At 36.0% G+C, this 27,321-nt stretch overlaps 2 protein-coding genes across 14 annotated transcripts in view; one reads left to right on the top strand and one right to left on the bottom strand.

Moving 5' to 3' along the window:
• Positions 1–15,177, top strand: part of LOC105195902 (myocardin-related transcription factor B) — a 209,379-nt gene extending 194,202 nt beyond the window's left edge. For all 4 annotated transcript variants that reach the window (XM_039458796.1, XM_039458793.1, XM_039458794.1 and 1 more), the window contains 10 exons: positions 847–912; positions 4,447–4,743; positions 5,201–5,562; positions 6,228–6,521; positions 8,379–8,519; positions 8,729–8,912; positions 8,989–9,288; positions 9,440–10,041; positions 10,454–10,969; positions 11,055–15,177. In XM_039458796.1, coding sequence (XP_039314730.1) covers positions 847–912; positions 4,447–4,743; positions 5,201–5,562; positions 6,228–6,521; positions 8,379–8,519; positions 8,729–8,912; positions 8,989–9,288; positions 9,440–10,041; positions 10,454–10,969; positions 11,055–11,369 — 3,077 coding nt within the window. In that variant the 3' untranslated portion in view covers positions 11,370–15,177. The remainder of the gene's footprint in view (positions 1–846; positions 913–4,446; positions 4,744–5,200; positions 5,563–6,227; positions 6,522–8,378; positions 8,520–8,728; positions 8,913–8,988; positions 9,289–9,439; positions 10,042–10,453; positions 10,970–11,054) is intronic.
• Positions 15,178–15,968: 791 nt separating this feature from the next.
• Positions 15,969–23,386, bottom strand: LOC105202828 (probable G-protein coupled receptor Mth-like 3). 10 transcript variants are annotated; one of them, XM_039458802.1, is made up of 9 exons: positions 23,242–23,376; positions 23,121–23,161; positions 22,733–22,892; positions 22,233–22,365; positions 19,530–20,708; positions 19,214–19,292; positions 17,472–17,653; positions 17,171–17,336; positions 15,969–16,565 (listed from the first exon to the last, which is right to left on the bottom strand). In XM_039458802.1, the coding sequence occupies exons 5-9, from the start codon at positions 20,575–20,577 to the stop codon at positions 16,169–16,171; spliced, it is 1,872 nt and encodes a 623-aa protein (XP_039314736.1). In that variant the 5' UTR covers positions 20,578–20,708; positions 22,233–22,365; positions 22,733–22,892; positions 23,121–23,161; positions 23,242–23,376; the 3' UTR covers positions 15,969–16,168. The 10 variants fall into 10 exon arrangements, with proteins under 10 accessions (XP_039314736.1, XP_039314733.1, XP_039314731.1 ...); XM_039458799.1 differs by having other exon boundaries at positions 19,530–20,584; positions 23,121–23,386; XM_039458797.1 differs by having other exon boundaries at positions 23,121–23,384.
• Positions 23,387–27,321: the final 3,935 nt, after the last annotated feature.

Below are 27,321 nucleotides of genomic sequence, written 5' to 3'. Positions count from 1 at the left end.
AAAAAATATATATATAAGAGAAAAGAGTTAAATATCATCTAAATCTAAACAAAATATAAAAAATTGATCTAATTTTTTTGTAAAATTAAACTATTATTTAAAAATATCACATCCAATGCGTAAGATTTTCATTCTTGATTTTACACTGAGAGAAAAATTACTAAATTTTAATAAATATTTATTTGAATAGTACTAATAAAATATTCATTAAATATTTATTTAGTACTAGAACCATTAATTTAATTTAATTATTATTTTTTTATAGTAAATGTTTATTAAAATTTAAGAATTTTTTCTCTTAGTGTACTTACGTTATTACGTTATTGTTACACGCGCAACACTTTGTATATATATATTAATAAAACAATAATGCTCATAAAAATAAAATCTAATTCATTTTTCGTGCTTAATTAACTCTTATAAGAATTGTCATAAATGACATTTCGTCTTTAAAAGGACCAAAGAGATATACACGCGTGATATATACGCAGGAAAAATAACACAGCGGAGAAAGATCCGCATCGAGTGTTAAGGCGAATGATCGACTTTGATCTCCGCGATTTTTATAGATGCATCTCGCGCGTCGCGACTTGAGCTTTCGCGGCTGTCGCGACTGCTCCGCGAAAATCCCACAGAAATTGGAGCGAGATGCCACCGAGAGGATTTCACGAGCGAGAGCGGCCCCCTCCGCGCAGCGTCGCGTCGCGTCTCGCCGAGAGGTGCAACGCACTCGTTCGAATAAAAGTTCCACGAAGAGGAGGCCGCTCACTCGAATTGGCCCCTAATTTCTTCCCCATAACTAAGGAGGCACACTTTATGACCGGCGGCTCCCTTTTTCTGTTGCAGCGTTGAAGGTGAAGCTCATGCTGAGGCGACCCATCAATCAGCTGGTTGCGCAAGGCATCATGCCACGTAAGTGTTGATCCGCTTGTTTATTACACCGTTTACATACTTTTTTTTTTCTCTTTGCGCCGCGGAAAATTGCGCCTGTACGACTCGCGGCTGTTAAACCCTCGCCGATGGCTGCGATGGTTTGCGATCGACGTAACTTTCGTTACAACCGTTATTGAACGTCATTGCCGTCTCTGCGGCCTTAAAAACATCTTCGCTAACACGTGGGGATCGATTGATACACGCACGAGTTAATTATCGCGCCGTTCTCAAGGATCGTAAGAAGTATAGGACTGATATCTAGGACACATCTAAATTGTGGTAAATTGCTTCGCAACGATTAAACAAATTGACAATTAGCGATCGTTTTTTTGTGAGCTTTGAAGCGAAACGAATTAGGTCGCTTTCAAGTCGGTCAATTAATCTTTTAACAATTAAATCGGTCACTCCGAAAGGACACAAATCTACAAGAAAAATAAAGCAGTTTTTTTTCTCCTAGAAAATTGTCACAATAAATTCTATTTTTCAAAAGAAAAAGTATATATTTTTTAATTATTTATAAATGTATTTTAATAGTCAAGGTCTAGTATTGCATCTATGTTCTTGTAAAATGTAGATAATAATAAACAATCGCAAATTTCTGGCGCTCTTTCACAGCGTGTCGTCTGTGCAATAAATGATTCGATCGTTCTTCCTCGCCGTATCTCGAGCTAAAATGAGTTAAATTCCCGTGGTATGCAGCTCCGAGGTAAATGAAGAAGCAAAAGTAAAAACATTCGCGCAGCGTATGGCGCGCTTGATCCCGAAATTCCCGAAGCGATCAACGATATAAGAGCGGCAGTCTAGTTGCTCGGTAGATTTACGATTGGTACCAAATGTTTACCAGAACGAGAGCACGAGCATCCAGTAATTATTTGGGTCACACCCTAAAATATTGCTCTTGTTATCGTGCGCGCGCGCCCCGGCGCGTTTATAACGCCCGGTATATATCGTCAGGATGATGAAAATACGCGGTTTGATAGGCCTCGTTTCGACTTTACACACGCGAAACTGCACGTGTATTGCCATACCGCGCAGGGTTCATTCATCTGCGACTTTCTGGGGCTTTAAAGCAAGCCCTCCCTCCTTCTCTGCGGACACACGTCGGCACGTCTGAAAATAATAGCCGTTTTCGCAGAAGCCGGTTACGTTATAAATTCATTACTCTCGAAAATTGACAGGTTTCTGCGAAACGTTTTTCAAAACCGGAAAATTTCTTTCGTCGACATTCCTTTTTCTATTACTGTTACTCGTATTTTTATTTGAACAACACTATTTGAAGATCATCAATGAAAGTTAACGTCTTAGTTTCCTCGTATCATTTGCGATTTGAAAAATATTGTTTTATTTTGTATTTATGAGATTAACTGTGAGAATTAAAATTTAGTTAATTGTTTAAATAATTAATCAATTTGTTTAAATACGCAATTTTCTTTCCTCTTACTTGAACAATTTTATATTTTATTTTTATATCTTTATTTTCTAATTTGTGTCTTTTCTTACGATTTAATACAATTTAGATTAATTTTAAAATATGCAATTTTTTTTTTCTCTCCCGAATAGTTTTATATCTTTTTACTTGCGTCACTTTTCTTGTGGCGAAGCGAAATATATTAAATATTGGAAACGATGAAAGTTGTTCAGTGGAAAAATAAAACGTATAGAAAATTGTTCTATAAATACGGAATCGAATGCAATTATATAATAATACGTTATGTTTACGATGGTATTAAATACCCGCTAAATTTGTCGCTTCTCCACGGCGAGATGTGCGCCAAATCGTACATCAACATGCGTATTGCTATATCCATCCCGAGTACAACGAGCAAATGCAAATAGACTTACACGTTTTTCTTCCGACATGTCAATCGTCGTGTAGAAACTGCAGTTTCTTATTTTATTTCCCGAATCTTGAGTCTACTCCAACCGCGGAAGGCGACGTTTATTGCAGCAAATTAACGACGTCCCTCGGACAGTTTGTCTGAGATTAGAATAGGCGTCACAAGGGCGTCAGACGTCTTGGAGCACGTCTCATCGGGCATTTGACATCTCGCTCTCAAAAGGAAATAACGGTGTTTTCGAAAAGGAAACGGCGGAAACGCGCGGTAACGCATTTCAAAGCAAGAAACTAAAAAGCTCAGACAAAAAGTTTCAAACGTGTCGAAGATGTCGTATGTTTTAATAGCTCGCAAAGTAAAAAATAAATAAATAAATATCTAGTTTGAATATTTTGAACAACTCTAACTCGAGTGCTCGATCTGTAATCTTAATTCGCCTGAATTTTGGACAGTAAAGAACATTGGAAAAAGCAGTATGTATTGACAGCAAAACAGGAACAGTTTTTCGCGAGTCTTTTCTTTTCTATTAGCATTAACAGTTGACTATTAATAGTTGAACTATTGGTGTAATCTTTTAGATTTATGATAGATCTAGAGATCTAGTCCAACCAAAAGCAACAATTACTGAGCGTTTACTCAACTGTTCGCTGAACGCGACCAAAGTAAAAAAATTTAGGTTTGAACTATAATAATTTCACACTTTCGAATGTGAAGTGAGTTCAGACAATTTGAACGCAATTCGAACTATTTGACATTTGAGCTTAAGATTCGAGCTATTCGATCTGTTGTTTCCGAGCACTGCTACCGAAACATGCGTGCTGCGTAAAGATACAAATTATAGATCGATTCATAAGCGGATCCTACAGCATCCTGCGAATTTAGCGCGATAATTCTCCACGCGAAAAACTTCTTCCTCCTATTCTTTTTTCATTTGCCCCTCGTACCTTCGCAAAAGTACCGTAAATTCTCCGTAACGAGCCGAAGAGTAATATCCGAGGAAACGCGTTGCATCTCTCGCGACCACGACGACGCACAGGGGAATTACATCCACGATTAATCTCGAAGAGACGCTAAAAAAAACCCGCGACGAGGGGAGGAGAGAAAGTCTACGCGGAGTGCCCCGTTCCACGACTGGCTGGATGGAAACTTACGGCATGCGGTTAAAATACCAGGGCGTCCGTGTATTTTCACATTTCCGCTGCCGCGCGACATCGGCCGTAGGTGGTACGTGTCTTTTATTCCGCGTAATGATGTCTGCGTGCAACGCATCCGCGTCCGGAAATAGTGATAGGGACACACTTCGGGGGTCATTTATCCACCGATTTAACGGCGCTGGAGAATGCGGGAATCAGAGGACGCGTCACGCTGACACCAAAACGGCGCCTCTGAGGGCCATCGTTTCGGAAATTGATGTTCCGCAGCATGCGTCGTGTACTAAGAAATTCGGCGTTTGCTTTTTTTCTCTTTTCTTTTCCTTAATGCAGAGTCCACCTGGTCGAAAGAGCGAAAATTGCGATCTAAAATTACGAATAGGAAGGCAATGACAGCCCCGTTTCGATTTCTTGCGATGCTATTCGAAGTAGCTCTCGCGACGTTTTAGCGTGAAAATTGATAGAGTCCAAACGAGCAAGTAAAATACAATATGAGAGACACAAATATTTTTTCCCGCATGCCGCAGCGTTGAAGACGCCACCGGCGTTTCACGAGCAACGGAAGCAGCTGGAGAGGGCGAAGACGGGTGATCTGCTGAAGGCGAAGATCCAGCAGAGACCAGGTAGGGACGAGCTGGTTCGGCAGCACATCCTCGAGGATGTAGGTCACGTGGATCCGAGTCTGGCCGAGCGACAGCGAATGCTGAAGAAAGCCAGGCTAGCTGATCAGCTCAACGATCAGCTCAGTCATCGACCCGGGCCGCTCGAGCTCATCCAGAAGAACATCCTTCATACTGAAGAGCCCATCGAGAGGGCGGTCAAAGGTATCTCGCGATAACCTCTACTAAAATAAAATAGCGCATAAACGGACATATATGAAAGATATATCTGCAAATATCGCAGCGTAAAATCTGCAAGATTTACTTTACATTAACTACATAGAATGCTAATGTGGGTAATTTTCGTCCAGGTGATAATTCAAGTTTAGTGCAATTTTGTTCAAAATTTTCATTAAATTTAAAACATTTAATAAAACTTTTTACATTAAAATAATGTTAATGTAACATTTTGCAACCTATAAAGTAGAACAAAATTTTTTAACAATTTTTAATTATGTGAGTAAATTTTCATCCAGAGTAATATTAACATCAGAAAAATAAAGTAGCATTCCAGAGTTAAGTCATTAGTAATGTTATGTCAAATTCAATTTGCCTTGAAGCCTTTCGATATAGCCTATGCTGCACATCAATGCGATTTTCCATAACTAAATTCCTCCCCCAGAGGGTCACATTCCCTTCAAGGCCACCTGCGAGGGGCAGGTGACAAAACCCCAGCACCCAGATCACTACATCACTTTCGAGGATGACTCTCAGAGCTCAGAGGGCGCGCCCTCGCCGCAGCTGGAGTCGCGGTCGTCAGACGTTCTGGAGACCGCGGCGGCCTCCGCGGGCATCGTCACGGTCTCCCTGAGTATACCAACAACCGGCGGTGCCGTTGTGGTCTCGTCGACGTCCCCCGTCTTCCAGCAATCGCCTGCGGAATCGACGATACAGACGTTCGCCGAACTTTGCAACACCGTTGTAGGCACGCAGCAGCAGGGTCAGCAGCAAGTTCAACAGGGCCAACAACACACATCTACGCAGGTAAGTTCGCCCCAAGAATGGCTACTAATATCCCTTTATGTACATACACGCGTATCTACACGGAATGAACAATTTTGTTAGATCATCAAAATAATTGGAACGTTCAAACTGATTGCTAGAATGTCAAAACTTTTTCCAACGTTACTCATTGTGCTTGAACTTGATAATTATTTTGATGGACCAACAGAATTTTCACAAATCTGTAGCTACATTTTGAGATACTTTAACAAAAATTATTCTTTCCGTCCAGTTTTTTTGAGCTCTCTAAACATCTATTACGGAAAAAACAATTTTACTGAAATACAGATCTGAAAATAATTATATTGAACCATTTTAAAAAATTGTATTGGACGTTTGACTTGGTTGCTAAAATGTCAAGATTGTAGCAACACATTACCACACTTGAGCAACATAAAATTATTTTTTTAAATTTGTATCTAGCTAAATTTTTAGACTCTACAGTAAAATTATTCTTTCCATGTAGGCGGCCAATGAAAGCATTAATCAAGCGCGACGAAAATTAATCGTGACTCCCAACGACAACTCCACAATTCGGTATTTAGGAAGCCGCCGACAATTATGTCGATGGCGATCGATACCGCGTGTCGGTTGTATTGTGGTAGTTTGAAAAAACCACTGAACGATATCTCTCCCTCTTTTAATAGGCGAGCCAAACGACGAATGGCCCGTCGACGACCCTCCTACCATTGGCGCCGGCGCCGAGCCCAATGTCCCTGGGCTCGACGACGTCCAGTCTGAGCCCCCTGTCCAACATCTCGATAGCGTCGCCCCCGGCGCCGCCGCCGGCGGCGATCACCCCGCGGCCCCAGCCAAGTCCGATAGCCGCCGCCGCCACCACGTGCCAAAGGAGCGACGCTCCCGGGAAGGACAAGAACAGAAAGAAGTCGAAGACCAAGAGCCAGCCCAAGACTCGTACGATCAAGTTCCATGAGTATAAAGTAAGTTCGCTTTCAATTTATTGTGTCAACAATTCGGCGACGAGAACAACTGTGTCATTCTCTGTGACTTGCACGAAGGAGAGCAGCGCGAGAGCGTACGTCGTTTTTCTTTTATCGCCGAGTTGCAGAATGATACTGTTGGCTCTCTCGTCGGGAGGTATCGATTTTATTACGTGGGGCATTATATCTTCACAGAACGGCCATTGAATCGCGATGAAAGTTATTAAAGGGTATTCTCAGAGCATCGCGAGATTCTGACATCACTGTCCACGCTCCACCGATTCATCGCACGAATTGTTAAACGTAATAGATATTGTGTAATGGACAGTTTCATTGCCGATCAAGAATTAGCACGCTATTTTCATGCTCTTTTCATATTAAAAAAAATAGTAGTTTACAGAAATATTTAAAGGAAAGCAATTTAAATTACTCATACCTCATTCGAATTCAAATCATTTCAAGTTTTAATTTAGTAATTAATTGATCTGAAAATTAATAGATATTATTATTGAAATGTCACTGCTTCTCTTTTCTCTTTTTTACGTAACTTTTAGTACACGGAAAGAACGATTTTGTCGAAGTATCTAAAAATCTAGCTATAATTATGTTGGACCATTAAAATAGTTACGTAGAACGTTCAAAATATTTCCCAGAATATCTAAACTACTTACATCGTTATCTTCGAGCTTGAACATCTTACATAATGAATTTAATAGTCCAATAAAACTATTTTCAGATTTGATCAAATTTTTAGATCTTTCAACAAAACTGTTCTTTCTATGTATTCACGTTTCGTCAATTTCTTCAAAATTTTCTAGTTTAAGCTTGAATTATCCTTCGGCGTAAACTCGAGCCAAAAAATTTTACCGAAAATGCTCCGTTCAATCGTAAAACAGTAAGTTCAATATGCGGGTGAAACGCGAGGTGCAAAGTAGTCTTCGATCCGAGATACCGGCCAAAGTGTACACAGAGGTGCGCGATAATTATCGTGTACCCGGGACTGCTGGGTGGCACTACAAACTAGTTCCCGTGGCAGAGTGCACTCCCGCCAGTGTGGGCTAACGGAGGGCCGCATTTCGGCGTGGCAACCAGCGGGGCAAAAAGACGAGACGAGCAAAAAGGCACGAGAGCAAGAAGAGATGATCGCGAAGAAGGAGGAGGACGAGGACGAGGTAAAAACGAGCACGGAGCACGGACCGTGAATCTCAGCTTCCGTGGGTCGCCGCAGAGAGCGGCGAAGAGGCGCAGAGAGCCCCGACTTTGGGGCCCGGAGGAGTCTCGGAGGGAGATCGTATCGGGTGATTAACTCTCGCGATCTCCTCAGACAGAAAGAGAGAGGAGGGGGGGAGGAGGGGCTCAAGACCCCACCTCGTTAGCTCTGAGTAATTCGAGCGCTAATTGCACCTAAGAGCGAGGAAGCCAGGGAGCGGGCTGCGAGGGGCCTTCTCCCCCGGGCTCCGATAGATGCCGAGCCGAATCGAGCCGCCGGGCCCCGAACAGCGCACGGCCCAAAACACCCGAGATATAGCGTGGCCGGTGTGAAAGCGAGCCGGGAATGGGCGTGCAAATGAGGGCGCAGAAAACATCTTGATGTATCATTTATCACTCGGCCTGGTCTGAACCGGAGCTACGTCACCTACCTACATTGGTCTCCTCTTCACCAATGTACCGGACACCAGACAGTGATGTCAGGAAATATATTTCAAATCTGTTCACGGATCGCGGGTAGCGTTACGTAAAACGAGATGAATAAAGGCGGGGTTTATTCGGATTGCGAATCGCATTACGGCTGTTGCCTGCAAATGGTCAAACTCATTGCGTTTTTTTAATTACATTTTCTTATGATTTTTGCTGTAGGGTCCGCCAAACGCTCAAAAAACGTCGTCATCGTCTAGTACTTCCGGTCTCGGCGGTGCACAGCCCGGTGAGACCAGTTACGAGTTGCTCCTACAGCAGCAACAGCTGTTCCTCCAATGGCAACTCGAGTGGCAACACAAGGTAATAGCATAAGCATTATAGCAAAGTTTTTTGCAAGCGAAAGGAATTATATACTATGTATTTATTTTATCTCGTGATTTCAGATAAAACTATTTGTGTTTATTTTTTATTATCTTTAAAAAAACTCGTAATTGTTTTTCTCAAATATTTGCTTCTCAAATATATATAAATACAAAATTAAAGAATTTTTTTTTTTTCTCTTTAATCAGTATCCACAGATCATCTTGCCGGCCGCGCAAAAACCGCTATCGCTCACAAGTAGCGGCGCGAGCGATGCTGGTAGCGTGAGCGGAAGTAGCGCGAACGCCGCCAGCCCAGCTCCGTCGAATTCCTCGAACAATCCTTCGGAGCAGCCTCTATTGAGGCCTTTGGGGAAATTAGAAGAGATGAAAGGTATATTGAAGTCGAAGATACGAGCGAAAGATCCGTTGCGAAAAACGGAAAATAATTCTGTGTATTGCGTTTACAGTGAGCGATCTCAAGGTGGAACTGAAACGTCGAAATCTACCGGTGTCGGGCTCGAAACCACAGCTGATTGAGCGATTGAAGCCCTTCACGGAGTCGTCCAACAACAACTCGACTTCCAACTCTACTGGACCGCACGTGACGCACATGGGTCATATCTTGATGGACACACCTGGCCCGATGGCAACGGACGACTCCAGCTCTCAGGCTAAGAGTCCGTGTGCTATCGTGAAGGAGGAGCCAAACAGTCCACGTACCTCCTCGCCCCACAATAGCGAACACGACGATCCATTGAGTCCACCAGGTAAAAAGTCATCTCGATATCTCCTCGTTAGATTGAGCGCCGCTTTAAGTGTGTAGTGTATGCACGAGAGGCACGATGAGACTTTCGAGCGAGACCATTGATTCGAAAGATGGCACATGCGGATGTTTTTACGACGCAGTTTGTGTTTCAGGAGATGATATTATCAAGGTGCAGAGGAAACGGATAGAGGAATTACAGCGTGAACTGTACAAGTCACAGCAACAGCTCCAGCAGATTCGTCAAACACAGCCGGCCACGGTGCGCGCTGAGAAGCTGGCGCTTCAACAACATATACACAATAAAATGCAACAACAGCAACTGGCTTTACAATTGCAACAACTTCAGCATTTACAGCAACAACAGCAGCAGCAACAACAACAACAACAAAATCAACAACTAACGCAACAGCAACAAGCTACAATTCAACAATTTAATGCGAAGGCGAGTCTCGCGGCTTTTCTGCAAGCGCAACCAAACAACGCAACTGCCATTCTTGACTCCGCGACTCTGACAGCGATCAACAATAAGAAGAATCAATCCAAAAACAGCACTACTGTTCAAATACCCACGGCTATCGTTCTGAATCTGGCGAAACCAACCAAGCTAAATGGTTCGCTGCTTGGTGCTCTTGTTGCGCAAGCGCAAGTTCAACAACAACAGCAGCAACAACAACAACAACAACAGCAAACAATTACTACTGACGATACTAAACCGCCGCCACCGCAGTATGACGAAGCTGCTAAGTTGCTAAAGGTACGATTATTTTATATTCTAGAAAGAACAAAATTATAATTTTAAAATGAGTATTATAATATAATTCTATACACAAAGAATGACTTTTCAAAAGTATCTAAAATTTAATTAGATACAGAGATCTGAAAATAATTTTGTTCGACTATGAAAATTATATAGCTCAAACTAGTGAGTAGAATGACAAAACTGTTTTTACAGCATTGCTCATCACGTTTGAATATCTTTCATAATTATTTTAATAGTTTAATAAAATTATTTTTAGATCTATAGCTTGCTAAATTTTTAAATACTTTAGTTAAATTGTTCTCTCTGTGTATAATCAATATTATACAATAGGTTATAGTTCAATTTCTTCTAATGCTGTTGATCTTGTAATCTTCTAATCTTGTTACTTGACGCATTTTACTTATAGGTCAAAATAGAACCGGTTCAAAAGAGTCACATAAAAAGTCAAGTAGTTGATGACGTATTAGAGATTCTCATCAAGAATGGCGAGCTACCACCAAGTGCCGCACAAGATCCAGCCACTCCGACGACTCCGAATCGCCAGCTACAACAGAATTTGGTGTTCACCGCGGCAGCAGATAGTCCAACTCAGTCATTAGTTTTTACGGCCGCGAGTCCGATAAGTCCGATCAGTCCGATACCAATGGAGGTGTCTCAGAGTGGTTGTTCGAGCCCGTCAACACCGGCACCACCGCCACCGCCGCCATTGCCATTAACTGCATTCACCATTCAGTTACCTGACACACTCCAACAACTACAACAACAGGAGGATATGAACTCCTTCAACACAGATCTTTTATCCTCCGAGGCCGACCTGGATGCTGCAATGTTACTCAGTCCACAGTCGGTGCAACAATCTTCTCCGGATCCTCAACCGCCACAAGAAGTAACTTCCTCGGACAATGCTAATTTGGATCTCAAAGTATGTTTCCTTAGAGAGTTCGTCAAAATATATTATTACAGATGAAATTAGCGCAATTATTCAAATTAAATGTTATATTTTTTAGGAACTAGGATTGGACTTGGAAACATTAGATCCAATGGACTTTGGTCAATTAGACTGTGACATGCCGATGGATATGGACGATCCCGATTGGTTGGATTCTCTGATGCCGCAATCGCCACCATCTTCTTCGATAATGTCATCATCGAATCATCATACCAATCCGTCAATCAGTCTGTCATCCACCACAGATATCTATGACCCGCTACTAGGCAGCAGTCAGTACTCGTTTGATCTCTTTAACATGGAGGACTCTGACTTCAAGATGTCGTCCGACTTATCCCCGATGACCTGGGACAAGGTAGACTTTGCGACCTAGCCCGAAATACTCTCTTGCAATCCGGCGTTATGTACTTAATCCTCGGCAGGTAATCAAAAATAAAATTCGAGGTAAATAAAAAATCGCGGACAGTAAGACCATTGCCATTTCGGATCTGTCCGATGCATTTTATATAAACCATTTCGCGACATCCTTGCCTTTAATGTATCGACATTACATCAAATGTGTACTTATATGCGCGCGTCAACACGGGAAGTGCGCGTTAATTTTGAAAGCATACCTACATTTTAAAAAATAAGTACATAATCGCGCGCAATCGTTATCATTATTAACAATTAAGAACGAGAAGGCTGTCGAATTATGGACCAGTGTCTGATATGCGTGTGTCATCTTTCGGTCCTCTTCGATCAATGAACGTTAACGCATATCACTCTTTTAATCGATATCATCGATTGTTCCACCAGAAAAATAATATTCGATTTACATATATAAGGTTTATATATATATATATATATATATATATATATATATATATATATATATATATATATAAATCTTATCCTTATACATAAAGTGTTTTTTTTCGTACATCTGTGCGAATTAAAATCTGAAATAACGATGTGCATGAGGATGCGACAGATCGCTTATATAAAAAGGAAAAGGACCTACAATTCCGGGACCTAAATTAACTTTCAAAATTCTCCAAAGAGTCAGCTTACGGTTTTTTAAGCTAGTTTTTACTGTTCAATCGTGTGTTGCTTGAAGTTTAATAATCGCGAGAAATAGCGTGTGTGTCAAAACAAGGAGACGAAAAATATTGCGTACATGATCCTCTTGGATGATCCCCTGTTTCCAAATACCTGCCCCTCTTCCGCAACCGTAATTAATCGTAGCATAACTACATAATTATACATTTACAGAATCTAATATAACGATAATTATTGTAAAGATATACATACATACGCATATATATACATATATACACATATGTAAAATATACTTCTATACGTGCGCCTGACGTCTGCGAATCGTGTAACGTTCGGATACGCGAGTTCGGGGGCCTTCCAGCGCAGCTATACATATTTTCTAAGCCACAGAGCATGTGATGTTAGGAATTATTGCGTATTTTAATTGATAATCATTATAATAGCGATGAAATCGTAGAACGGCTGCGCGCACGAGCGAGCTGCACTATTGTCACCGGGATCAGTTGCCACGGCGCGGTCCTTCGATCTTTCCACTGCGACTAGTAATCTTTTTGTTGCTATATGACATTCCATGTTTCCAATCTGTGTACGAACAAGGGAGATCGAAGCCACACGTGTCGAGCGATCGCTACGTGAATCGAAGAATCCCGTCTCGGAACGCTGTGTCAAGCAAGAATTGCTTCATGCCTTGAAATCTGCACTGTTCTGAGACGCTCCTCGGAGACCAAGTGGCTTCGGACTTTGACGTAACGACGAAGGACCGCGCTGCCGAACTCGGTAACGAGAGCAAGAATGTGTGTGTGTGTGTGTGTGTGTGTGTGTGTGTGTGAGAGAGAGAGAGAGAGAGAGAGAGAGTGTGTGTGTGTGTGTGTGTGTGTGTGTGTGTGTGTGTGTGTGTGTGTGTGTGTGTGTGCGTGCGTGTGTGTGTGTGTGCGCGCGTGCAAGTGTGTGCAAGTGTGTTTGTATGTGTGAATGGAAGATATATCTTAAAAAGTATGGATGCTTATCTGAGAAAGCGCAAGGAAAGCTCAGGCAAAACAAAATTATGGTACGATGATTATGATGATAAATCATATCTTTGAATAAAAATTTTGCAAAAAATTTCAAAACAATGCATAAAGAATATTTGTTATAGTTTTATTTTTAATTTTTTAAATACTTTTTACCTGAAAATTGAAATAATTAAAATTTTTTTAATATAGATTTATGATGATATGTAACAAGTGACTTGTCAACTTGCAACTTGAGATTTCCTTACATGGATGAATGTGATATGTATCAATGTTTATGGACAGCGATGGTGCTAATCGAAACCCCAATACTCGGCGATCGATGATTTTTCTTAAAAAAAAAAAGAAAAAACGTCGCGGTTATCTTCATTCTTTTTTTAAAAAACTTGTAATAATACCGCAACGTTTCGAATTTTCCTCGCAACCAACGTGCCTCGAAGTGTTGTTTTTCCTTGCGAGCTTTTTAGTTCCGCGCGGAACTGACGTTACGTAGTACGAATAGAGAAAGAGTGCTGTATTTATGTTGTTAAGTTTTCGAGTGAGAGAAAAATTAATGAGGTGTGTTCCCATTATTCTCATTAACGAAACACGGTACATTGGTCCGCGATCGTCACTTCCTTTTCCGTATTCACCACAGAAAGAGCAAAGGAAAAAAATGCAACATTCCAAACATATTCACTTCATGGAGAATTCTAAAGAGACCTCGAGGTACTACCATGTTCCGTGTGCGCGAGAACCTGACAGAGGAGACCAGGAGCGCAAACAGGCGCCGTAACGCATCGCCGAATCCGTCGAGACACGCGCGGAAATAATTAAGCTGGAACTTAGTGCATTTAATTAAAGGAGCCGGTTTGCCTTCTTGTCTTCTTTCCTCTCATGTTCTGACTCCCGGAGCCAGTTGCAGAATCATTCTTTTTTTTTATCAAGCTGATAAGCATCGATTCCATAAATCTTATAAATTTCGTAATTTATTTGTAGTGCCAAGGGAATGGATCGCTTATATAATTCTGTAAATTGCACACCACCGGTCGCGAAGGTGTCGTTTCATTCGTAGCAAGCGGCTCACGCTTAATCAATTTGCAGCATTACTGATTCGTTGTAAAAGCCACGTTTTTTAATTGCGTTTTACTAATACCTGCATTTAAGATATCGCTTCTATATTGCTTTTTCCCGCCGTTGTCTGAAGCTTTTATAAACGACAAACATGGCCTGCAAACTCATCTGTCACGACAAACGGAACATGGTATCGGGGTGAGAAATAAAGGTGCCAAAAAAATTATCCCTTGTTACAAGCATCACGTAGAAAATCGTCACACTCGTCACCATCCGTTGCCTCATGACAATAAGAAGGATTTTATTGTTCTCTGTAAAATACTGTACATATATGTGTAAAATATAATGAAAGAGAGATAATGTGTGTTTTGTAGTAGCGAGCTTGACATAAATTTAATGAATTTATTTAGGGTAATTAAAAGGCGATTATTAACTAAAAAGGTCGTATTATATCGTAAAACAGCGCGTCCCTATTTCATCGTACTCGCAACGAGCCATCATGCTTGGAGACGTTGCAATCGCGTAATTATTTTAAGTTCGAGTCGTTCATCATGATTTTGCCGATGAGTGATCGATCTGTCAGGCTGTGCGAATCTGGTAGTCTGTCGTGTGTGGTGCATCTGCAGTGTATGTGCGTATACGTATGAATACTAAATCTTTATAACTCGCGAGTGCGAATCAGAATGAAGCAGCCGAGCAAGGTGTAAAGTATGTAAACCGCGATCGCATCTATGCATATATACATAGCTTCGTCGAGTATATAACAAACCGCGCAATTGCAATCCGGGGAAAAACGAAATGATGCAATAGCATCGCACACATAGATACACACAAACACACGTACACATATATACACAATACACAATTGGTATGCGCATTGCGTGCGCGCGCGCGTGAGGAGTGGTATACATATAAGCTTTTGTTATTAAGTATCATTGAATTTATTGTAATGATATACTCTTAAGTAACGATCACGTAATTATTGCTAGAGAGAGTGTTATTTATTTTTATTTGTTGCGAATTTATCGATTGCCTTCCATTTGAGTAAAATAAATAAATATAAAGTTATTCGCTAAAGTGTTATTTCATTCTCTTGCCATTCCGTTCCTATCCTTTCACCCTGTTTCCTTGGCTCGTAATTCCGGAAATATGGAAAATTCTTGGAATTTCAGAGACAACCTTCTTACCAATTGTGTTCGTTTAATACTTTATCGATTTTCAAGATTTTAAATTATTGCGATTTGAAATTCCGAATTCTTGGAAATTTTGAAGAATTCTTGGAATTTTAAATAGCGAAACCTCTTTGTTGGTTATATTCTAATATTTTATCAGTTTTTAAGAATTTAGATTTTAAATCATATAGTAATACTTGACTTTTTATCTGCGATATGTGGCAGTCAAAAAGAACTTTAAAAAATTGATTAATTACATTTGTAGTAACAGAAACTAAACCTGTTACCTAAACTAAACCCTTCTAAAAATACGTGTAAACATATAAAAATAGAATGTTATAGAAGTCAACATTCGACGATAGAATGTCTTTCACATTCAGTCATAATTGTTTCTATGAGAAAAACTGTGATTAAGAAAGAATTACAATTTGGTCAGTATTTAAATATTATAAAAGTGCTTATTATTTATAAGATCAATCAAAATTTTTTCTAATTATAATCTCTCAAGATTTGTATATAAAGACATTCTTATATAAGCTGATACATGCCAATCTCGATGGATTTGATTAAAGGAAAAATTTCTAACGAAAAATTTCGCTCACATTTGAATAAACTTAATATTCCTGCATAATTATAATCATAAATAATGTTACAAAACAATCTTAGCATAGAAATTGGCGTGAAATTATTAAAAACTATTTAAGATTTCTTTATCATTATATTTCATTAGTGATTTACATACTTCTAATACAATACAATTTATAATAATTATACATACTTTATGAGACCTTCATGAAGTTTTATTTCACATATATGCAATTAATGTATCCAAAAAAAGCAAGACATAAATGTAAGATTAATCCTCCTCGATTGGAGAATTAAATTATGATGTTGATTTACTGCTCATTCATAATAAAATTCTCCCTTTGTGTTGCATTAGGTTGATGATTAGTCTGCTCAATGGCAGACGTATTAATCTTTTGCATGTGCACTGATCCCGATATCGAAGAGAGGGAGGAAAAATTTGAGGATGTTCCAGTACGCTGAGTGTTTCTTGAAATATTCCAAAACGGATCGCGATCATGATAACCGAATCGTTTTAGCAATAGTCGCAAGATCTTCTTTTTGCATACATATATGATGAAAATAGGAATTCCTTGCAAGATATCTATCGTGTAGCTAATATTCCAGACGATTTGCGGTATAGAATCATTGGCGTTGATCAACCATAATATTATACCCATACTCCAGCTTATTCCCATCACTACGAACAGCTTCAGATACATATTAAATCTGTAAACAAACATTTCTGTATCATCTGCAATTATAATAATTACTGTGAATTTTATATATGTGTTTTATATAGTCATTTAGAAATATAAAAAAATATATTAAAACAAATTCTTTTGAGCATCAGATCATTATTTTAGATAGTCTCGGTAAAAATAATAATCTTAAATCAATTTTAAAAAATGATAGTAGATAATTTTTATAATCATTGAAAATTTCCAAGTTTTTTTGAAGAAATTTTAAAAATGCAATTTTTACATTTATAAATCATAAAAACAAACTATGCAATAAAACTGTCTACAATTAATCATTTAGTTGAGGAAATAAAAAGCCAATCGGCACGATATTACGTGTTATCTACCTATCTGTGTTTTTTATTGTTTTATTAAAATAAAAACGCTATGTTAATATTATGCGGTATGTCAATATGCGATCATGTCATGCCTAATAATAATAATATTTGTAAAGTATGTTTTTGTTTGTATAGATAACAATATTTCTACATAATTCGGCTATTTTGTTTTGTGAACAAGAACGAGAAATATCGATAAATCAATCATTATGCAGTTTTTTCGCGAATGTGGAAATTGAATTCTTACGATACAAACTTGCGCTTTTTTTTATCGTAGCGCCGGCTCTCTGAATCACTCAGGCGATGAGCGGTATGTTTATTATGATACAGAATCGCTATTGCCGTGGCTATGAAGAAACAAACGTTGCTAATATAAGCGGCTCCTGTGGGTGCATAGTAATACATCGTTAGGGCTTCATCTCCTGAAATGAGAAACAAATTCTTCGTAATAACACGTTAATAAACGTAGAGCAATTTTATATAGGAAATTTTTTAATTCAATCAAGTCTTCAATAAAATGTTCAATTAGAGCTAGAAGAGATTCCATTGTCACTTACGACCAAACCAAAATTTTTTTGTGCACATTTCCGGTCGAATTAAATCTTTCGGTATGCCGGGAGCATAATCCATAATAGCACAAGCGATAGTTAAACCAAAGGTGATTCCCCAGGCATAGATGGAATACATTACGAATTTTCTTCTCTTGTTTTTTACGCTTCTTCGATGTAAATTGAGTTTTCTATGAAATGCAAGATTTATGTTTAAAACAGTTTATTTATAGGATTCTATGATATAAATCAATTGAGTAATCATTGTTTTAGCTTTTCTTAATAAATGCCAAAATTCAATTTTTGTGTGCAATATATAAAATTAAAGTAATTGCGATTAAAAAAGGCGTATACAAAACACTAAAAGCAAAAAAAAACACATGTAAATTAGACGCAAGGACGTATAAATGAATTAACAGGCGCAAACATTTTCTCTCGACTACAGTATAAATTAGAAGTGAATAATGTTTGGGTTCATTAAAACAGAATAAGTTTTTCTGAATACAAATCTTCAAAAGAAAGTCATCCAATGAGTCAAAGGTATATATTTTGTGTTCAACAATATGTTAAAAAATCCAGACAGTCAAAATTTTAAAATGAAATTATGTGGATTATCATGAAACAAGTCGACTATTTTGACTTGATTAACAAAATTAAAGGAGAATATCACTAAATGTGATTCACCAGAGGATTCTTTTTTAGTTTTAGACTTGGAAAAAATTTACTTTGTTTTAATGAATAATTTTCGAAATATGAGACGAACTGTTTACGCCAGTTAATTCATATGTGTCCTTGCGTTTAATTTATATGCGTCCTTGAATTTAGCGTTTTGTATCCATCCTTTTTAATTACAATTGTTTTAATAAGTTTTACGTTGCACATGAAATTCAGTATGCTGGCTCTTATCGCTATTTATTTATTACCTATTTAATTAGTATTTATTACCTATTTATATTTAACCAGTAACAAATTATTGTTGAATATATGCGTTAACAAATGAAAATATCTTTATAATTAACACTTTGTAAAGCATTAATTATTTAAATTTTTATACAGCAAATGCAATGAATTAATTCATAAATAAATTCTCAATTATTATTCTCTACGTGGAATGTATAAATTAATTTGATGCCGTGAATAAGACTGATTTCTTAGAAGAAGTGATTCAGATTTCCCAGTAATTATCTATAGCGGAATTTACTTGTGAATCAACTCAATTAACATACTCGCGTAAATTAAAACATCACTTCACGCTCTTTTGCTTCGTTTCACATTGGATTGAATGGAGTCAGCAGGTTTAGAACTTTAAATCTATGTTAACTTCATAAGACTCCTGCTCTTTCTTACAAGAATAAATCGAGTTGAATGGAAACGTGTAACTCTTTCAATTTTCAATCTTACATTTCACTTAGATTTGTATATAAAAATCGCACAACAATTAACAAGTACTCAAATTAAAGATCAAGATTGATTCCTTCAAAATTTAAATTACATTTGTATGCAATTTCTTATTTGCAGCATGAAACTTTTCAAAGTTTGTAATAAATACAAATGAAGATTCAATAAATCTTCATTTGTATTCTTATAGTTTCGTGAAAAATCAATAACATTATTATTTTTACCAAAGTTAAACTTACAAGAAATTTACTTATTTTTTAAAGAGGTGAGATATATATAACGCTTTAATTTCTCCTTTGATAGTATATTTACTACCAAAAATAATTACATAAAATATATTTCTGATTACTTACCTGAATGTCCACCAAATGTCGTAGCATGTTGCGTTTAGCCAAAAACAACCGGATAACATTGTGACATTAAAAACGTAGACTAGAAAAATCAATTAGATAATAATGTTGTTTTAGTCTCCAAGCATGTATTAGATTAAATAGATAAAGTATAGTTATTCTTATTCTCTTTTATAAATTTATAATTATTGCATTTCTTCATGATTAAAAATTTCCACATTGTTATTAAAAAAAAATGAATGTGTGGATTCATCTAATTTACTAATTTATAGATGTAAGCTACGCTACTACATTATTATATAATTTATGCATGCTGTACCCAGTGGTATGCAATATTTCCATTCAGATAATTCGGGAATTTCTTGGACGCAAAATATGAGCAAATTCGTGATGAATAACGAGGCGACGTATACACGCAACGTGTAACTATGTATGTTCTGGACCTCCGTCAATATGGAATATACCACGAACGTCAGCAGCAGGAACGGCAAGGACACCAAGAGGCACACGGATATATATGTCGGAAAGCCAATCGGATACATGCAAACGATCGCATCGTAAATGTTTCGGTCCAAGGCGGCGAGGCAGTAAGACATCGATGGAACGAGCTTGCCAGAATCTTGGTATAAAGAGCCGTTGACGAGAAACGAGTATTCATCAGGACTAAGAGTGCGATGCGCGGTTCTTTGCAGAACGCATGGATCGCGGACGGTCAGTTGAAACAGTTGGTCCAACTTTTTTTTCTCGGAACCGTTCTGGTAGACGTATGGAAAAGAGTAATTGTCCTGCCCAATGATGCACTTCCCTCCTGACGTTAGACGATCGCCAAAAGGGCAGCAGAGTTGAATGCAGATTGTCTTGTTGCCACACATTTCATGTGAAACAATGATACCCACATTATCGTTATAGCTACCTCTATTGAAATTTCCGTATTCGTACAATGTGGAATTGCTTTTGTTTTCTGTCTTCGCGAGACTCTCATTCAATGCCCGCAACGTGAAATCGTCCTCGTCATTGACTCTGACGAAGTTCATGTGGGATTCCGTGCGCATCTGATTATTCTCTTCGTGACTCATCATAATATTCTCGTGAGTCTCGTATCGTAGCGAGTTCTTGCGATCGTTGGCCGTAGAATTAATATGAAGCTCATATTGTATTTCATCGTCATTTTGAGTAGAATTTTCGTGCAAATTGGAGAGCATCAACTGCATTTTGTCATCTCGATTTTTAGGATTTACGAGAAAATCGTACCGCACCGTTGAGTTGTCTCTCTGATTATCATTGTTCGTAGAATTTCCCAGAGAGTCCGAGGACGAAATGATAAACAGGAGCACGTGACACCAAAGTACGATGCTTGATGAATACATCGTCAAACTATTGTCGTGTCAAAATCACAAAAAAAAATTGATTTCGCTCTTTATGCCTCGTAAGTAAATGTGTGTATCCAATGTGATATTGCCAATTACGGAAACAAACTTAATTCTTCAAACAATTTTGTCTGAAAAGCAAAGGATAAGCCTGTCTTTTTAATCAGGCGAACGTATGTTGAAAAAATTGATGACACCGATAAGAAGGTACCTCGACAAGGCAGGTTTTTGATTCGGCTATGGATAACGAGGGAGAGATTCTAATCCCTTTGAATCCAGGTGATCTCTTTAGAATGTGTTATACATAAAATATAAAACTATTTATAAAAAGCGTACGAGAAATCATTACTACTGAATTATAAGCGAAGATTGAAATGTGTGAAAAGATTAATTCCTCCGGATTGGTGATCTCATCTCAAAATAATGTAATTCTCTTCATAACAAATATTAATCCCCTGTCTACACGTTTCAACACAGATGACCCACATTTTCTTGAAATACTACGAACACCGGAATAAACAACAAGGTCTCAAAAAAAGTTTAGCATTTTTATGAAATATTGAAAAAAATTAAACTTTAAATAAAAAGTTTTGAGCTAAAATGAGAAACATTGCTACTCTATTTACATTAAATATGATGAATAATATTAAAAATTGTTTTGTGTAATTTTAGTAATAAAATGCATTGGTTAATAACGTAAATACAATAAACTTCCAATTTATATCCATTCATACATATTAAAAATTAAAGAATAACTCTTTGAGCCGACTTGAATTATTCTTCTTTTTGTAGTGTTGAATGTTAACTTTAAGATACAAAAGTATTTTTTTGAAGTTATTTTTGTTTTAAAGTTATAAATTTTTATATGAGTTAATTAAAACGTTATATACAATTTTCTTTTACTTAATTATACAAGTACTTTTTAGAGACGTTAATATACATGTAAGAATCACTGAAGAATTTTCTTATTCTTATAAAAGTAATGAAAATTAATTCTAACGCTAATGATTTAATCATATATGGGTGTCTGGAAATAACGTGTAAACAGAGGATTAAGGAGCATTGCGTCAATCTATAAATAATAAGTTACGATACACCGGATGTCCACAGTCCGTTTTTACGGCATCAGATATGTTATCATAAAATACGTCAGATAGACAATGTATTTGCGCAAGCACATTCCTCGTATCGCGAATAACAATCTCTGAAAACGACATACGTGGCGGTCAGGAATGACGTGAACAAAATTCAATGGGAGTATAAGAGTTCTTTAATACTGTTCTTCTTCAGAAAATGGCATCGTATAGCCCCTTGTACTTTCACTCTCATCAAATAATATTGACGATATTTCAATGAAGTAAAATAAGTCTTTTTCATGTTTTTTAGCTAAGAATATTATGATAAATCCCCTGTGTTCTTAACATTTCTATAGTCTTCAGAACGATATTTTCATTTTACCATTAGACTAGAATGAGAGTGAGATAAATGGTAAGAAGGTAAGTGCTGAAAGTACTAAGGAAAAGAATTTAGAGTGCTAGAGGAATTTGTTTGATCTTGATATGTTAAGAATAAGGAGGTTTGAAATTGCAAAGAATTCATTCCTCGCTCAAGATAATGTTCGCGTTAATGCAAGGTTAATCTCTAAGATTACTGACAATCATATTGCCTTCATCTCGTTTGTCACGCCTTCCACGCAATCGTTCCTTTCCATGCAGAAAACATCGAAGCGATAGTCATGCATGCCGAGTCTTCCGGAATTATCGTTGTTGAAGGCCATTGTCTAAAAGTCTAAAGGTACAGAGTTTGTTAGAACGGAAGCAAACACAAGTGTTTAGTGTCGATTATGCAAAAGCATTCGAAAATTGCAAGTTAAATTTGGCTAAAGGTTTGGATAAGTTAGAGTTAAGATTGTATGGCTATTTGTTAATGTCATTTCTTTTACATTTTAACGCCATTGTAAATTACTAATTAATTATGATTGGTAATTATGATAATCGCAATAAATGTACAATTTGTCGAGTTTATCTTGATAGATAAGCAATAAAAATACTAATTTTCTTGAAAATATTCGTAAATTATCTTTTGTTAGTTAGTATTAACACTTATTTTATATTTATGGCTATTACTCATTTAAAGATTTATTAAAGAAACTTACAGTGTAATTACTTGAACGTCTGATTTTTCATCTTATAACCGGTTTGTATTTCCTTAAATAAGGAAATTCGCAAGAGAAATATTCTTTCCTGCTGTTTTGCTTATTCATGTATGCATATGTACACAAAATTCTGATTATATCTAATAAATGGCAACAATGGCTGTAAAAGATAAGAGAAAAGTTAAATAATTTAAATAATGTATGTTATTTCATGAGAAAAATAAATATTATTTGTATGTAACAAATAACACAAACTTGATAAATAATTTTTATTTAACAAAAACTCTATAAAAAAAATTTGTGCTTGATCAGTTGTCACCAACAACTAGTTAATATTCATGCACAAAACATAGTGACGTTTTTATAAGAAGTGAAAAAGCTTATTTACCGTGCATTTTTTTTCAATAAATTATTAAAATGTGAAGAAATCTAAATAAAAAATGACACTGCTGTTTTAATGATTAACATTAAGCGATAAATATAATAGTGAATAAGATGGTAAAGCCAACACTATATTTGATTTTGCGAACCACTTCAAACGAACAGCACACGAACGTATTCCGGCAAGCAGCAAGGCATGACTACCGCATAACGAGCAATAGACGACGCAAAAACGCAACCTTCCTCATTGGAAATTACGCATACATGGTGCTCCAAAGACAGAAATTAACGGCAAACTTTTAAAGATAATAGTTCGATGAATTTAATCAGTCCACACCCACGTATATAATTCTTTTTTATTATATTAATCTTTTTAATGGAATCATAATGATACTTTTTACATAATTAAATTTTCTAATTATTCTAAAGAATTAAGGCAAAATTCGAAACATTTTAATTTAGTTCGTAAAATATTTTATACCTTATAATTAGTCTAATATATTTCGACGTAAAATATGATGTATTTACATCTCATAAATTATTCTCGTAAATTTTACAACTATTAACAAGTTTTGCACTTGTAACAAGTTACTTTTGAATATTTTAATACAATATTATTTTAATTGTAGTACTAATTTTTTATTTATTTTATATTTACTTTTTCACATAAATCATAGAATAATATAGGATCTGTAAAATTAATCTTTTACTTCTTTTTAGTCGTACTAAGGTTTTGTTACCTAAACGTGATACTTTAATATTATACTAAAACAACACAAGCGTGCGCTACGCATGTGTCATTTATTTATTTCATGTTTACATATAATTAAATAATAAAAATTTGCAATGAAAGGTTCAATAAAAAGTTCAATTCTCTGAAATTCTATTTTCTGAGATACACGTAGTCATTAAATAAATCTTATTCTTTTCCTTCAATTGCATTCTTAATTTCTTTCATTCTTTATTTAAAAATCTTTACATTCTCAGCCTTCTTTAAATTCTTTTCACTTTCTATTTTTTCCCTATTTTATACTCTCACAATACTTCCTCCTTTTTTCTTAAATTATTTCACACATTTTTTAAAATCTTTACTACAAGAGTTAATGTTTGATTAATGAAATTTTGACTCCTAAAACACAAAATGTTAAAATATCATATGATATGCATCAATTATTAAAAAAACCTTCAAATTCATGTTCAATTATATTCCTAATTTCCTTCGTACTTTACTTGAAAAAATTTACATCCACCTTTTAAAAATCTTTAAATTCTTTATCTTCTCCGCCATTCTTTTTTCCTTTCTATATTAGTCCTATTTCAATACTCTTACTCTTTCCTTCCATTCATCTATTAATTGGAAAAAAATACGTTAACCGTACATAGATTGATAAAAATACGTCAACTGGACATACAATAAAGAAAATACATCAACCGGACATAGATTGAAGAAAATACATCAACCGGACATAAATTGGAAAAAATACATCAACCAGACATTGATTAAAGGAAAAACGTCAACCGAACATAGATTGATAAAAATACGTCAACCGGACATACAATAAAGAAAATACGTCAACCGGACATTAATTGAAAAAAATACGTTAACTGGACATTGATTGAGAGGAAAACATCAATCGGACATTGATTCAAAGAAATACGTCAATCGGATATTCATTAAAAAAAAACGTCGATTGGACATTGATTGAAAGAAGTACATCAACCGGACATTAATTAAAAATTACTTGGTAAGTTGACACTCGGAATAAATAAATTGATATATTGACACTCGGAAAAAATTAATTGGTAGACTGACACTCGGAATAAATTAATTTGGGGGATTGACACTCGGAAAAAATTTATTGGTGGATTGACAATCGAAAAAAAATTACTTGGTGGGTTGACACATGTAAACAAACGGACATTGATTGAAAAGAATACGTCAAACGGACATAGATTGAAAGAATACATCAACTGGACATGGATTAAAAGCATTTGTCATAAAAAAAACATAAGTGACCTATAATGTACTGTAGGCGTATTCCGTAACTCTTAATAACAGCTAAGGATATCGTTACGTGTCGTTGCGCAGCTTTTCTACTATGTATAATATCTGCGCAACGACGCTGTAACGATACCAAATTATCGCTAAAGAGTTACAGAATAGCATCTCTGGTTAAATCCAGCGAGATTATCTAACCGTGAAAAATACAAGAAATTGCCAATAACTATTGGTAATTTAGATAATCACGTTAAATAATCACGACGCGGAAAAAATGTGATTATGCGAATGTTAATAGAATATTAATTTAATTTAACTTAACCTGTCTTTTAATTTTTTAGTAATAATTTGAAATTGAATCATGAACCAAATAACGAACCGTAACGCGAACCGGAGCACGAATACATAAAATGAGGTATTCGAAATAAATGATATGAGATCATTTATTATTTAGCCCTGTCTGATCTACTTAGTCTGTTTTAAGACAACAAATCTATGAAAAGACGCATTTATCTCCATTATTAATTTTATTGATATCACATGAATATATATCTAAAATTAATTTCATAGGTTCGTTAATCTATTATAAAAAATTCGTCACTCACCGACCTGATGCGCAACAAACGGAGTTATTCAGCCACAAAGCTGCGATGATACTGTAACACAAACATAAGATGTAAATTAAAAATACGTTCACAATAATATTTCAAAAATTAATCTTTATATGCACATCAAAATTCAACTTTTAATTACATATCTAATAATGTAATCATATTCGAATAACACCTTTGTAAATTTCAATTTGTATAAAATTTTATATAATTTTTTTTAAGTATTTTTTAATTTATTAAGATAAAATCGAGTAAAAAGAGAAAAGACTATTAATCTTATATAAATAAGAAATTATATTTACCCCAAAGTTGCTCCGCTGGAGCCCGATGTCTCTCCTAGACCTCCTCCTCCTCTCAGGACATTTAAATTGTCAGATTTCCTAGTCCTTTTCCCATTACACACTCGCGGAAAACACTCGCGAAAAACACATATTATATTACACAATCGCGCGCGGACTAATTATTTAGAAAAATTTTAGTCCGATAACTTGAACGGCACTCCCGAAGTAAAACGCGCGACGCGACGAACCGGCTGCAGTTCGTTTATTTCCAATTAAATCAACGACGAGAGTACGTTAGTTTTATATACGAAAAAATGAGTTTGCTAAAGTATATAAAAAAATAAATTATAGTTATATATTAAAATAGTGTTGTAAGATATAAAAATAATTATAATATAAAATATAACATTTTTTATATTACGTATTTAAAAAAATAACAGTTCTGCTAAAAAAAGCAGTAACTCAATCAATTTTTCTTTTTTCAAATAATCAATTATCTTTTACAAAGAATATTTTTTTATTAATAGTCTTGAAATACTAGGGAGAGCAGATTTCCGTATTAACTAACGTATAATTCTAAGGAAGGAATTCCGCTTTAAAAGTTATTAAAATATTAATTATATCATTACATGATTTTTTGTATGTTTTTCTGCCCAGAATACACCACACATCTGTACGATAAATATATAAAAATGTTTGTATTTTTTTTAATGCAATCTTATTCGATTCGTCATTACTCAAATTATCTTGTTGACATATAGACGGAATAGATTTGACCACGATCAACAAAAAGTAAGACCAGTCTGGCCGAAAGAAAAAAAACTCAATCAAAGGGTGATTTGATATATACTGACCGAAAGTTGTGTAGTTCGTATAAGCTGTATAATATCTAGAAATATAACCAGATCTTTATTTTTTAGAGAACAAATTTTCAAAATATTTATATAATGCATATGCATGTATGAAAAAGGAATAAAAAATATTTTCATAAACATAAAATATGTTTAAATTAGTTAGTCACGAATTTGTGTTTTTGATTCTTTTCTCAAATATTTATTCCAAATTAAATGTTCTTATAAATTGATACAAGACAGCAATATTTATTAGTGTATAATTTGTGAACAGATAAATAAATAGAAGCAATGCATTTTTTTACGCAAATGAAATGTTCAGAAAATGCTATTCACAACATATGTATCTTATATTTGATGCAATATTTTATATAACTGCCAAAACAGGCATAAGCAATGGGTGCGCTACACAGCTTTTATTATTAGATAATTTACAAATTACAAATTTACTATTAACCCTTGATAC

This window comes from Solenopsis invicta, chromosome 16, assembly GCF_016802725.1.
Source record: "Solenopsis invicta isolate M01_SB chromosome 16, UNIL_Sinv_3.0, whole genome shotgun sequence".
Lineage (NCBI taxonomy): Eukaryota > Metazoa > Arthropoda > Insecta > Hymenoptera > Formicidae > Solenopsis > Solenopsis invicta.
Note: the sequence above shows the minus strand (reverse complement) of the source record. Positions and strands in the feature narration are given on the sequence as shown.

Excerpts from the sequence above, each read along its gene's own strand:
- LOC105202828 (XM_039458799.1), bottom strand. The coding sequence starts at position 20,577 with ATGTATTCATCAAGCATCGTACTTTGGTGTCACGTGCTCCTGTTTATC. Across the intron at positions 19,293-19,529 it reads GAAATATTGCATACCACTGG|TCTACGTTTTTAATGTCACA; the intron begins GTACAGCATGCA and ends TGATTTTTCTAG. Across the intron at positions 17,654-19,213 it reads GACATTTGGTGGACATTCAG|AAAACTCAATTTACATCGAA; the intron begins GTAAGTAATCAG and ends TGCATTTCATAG.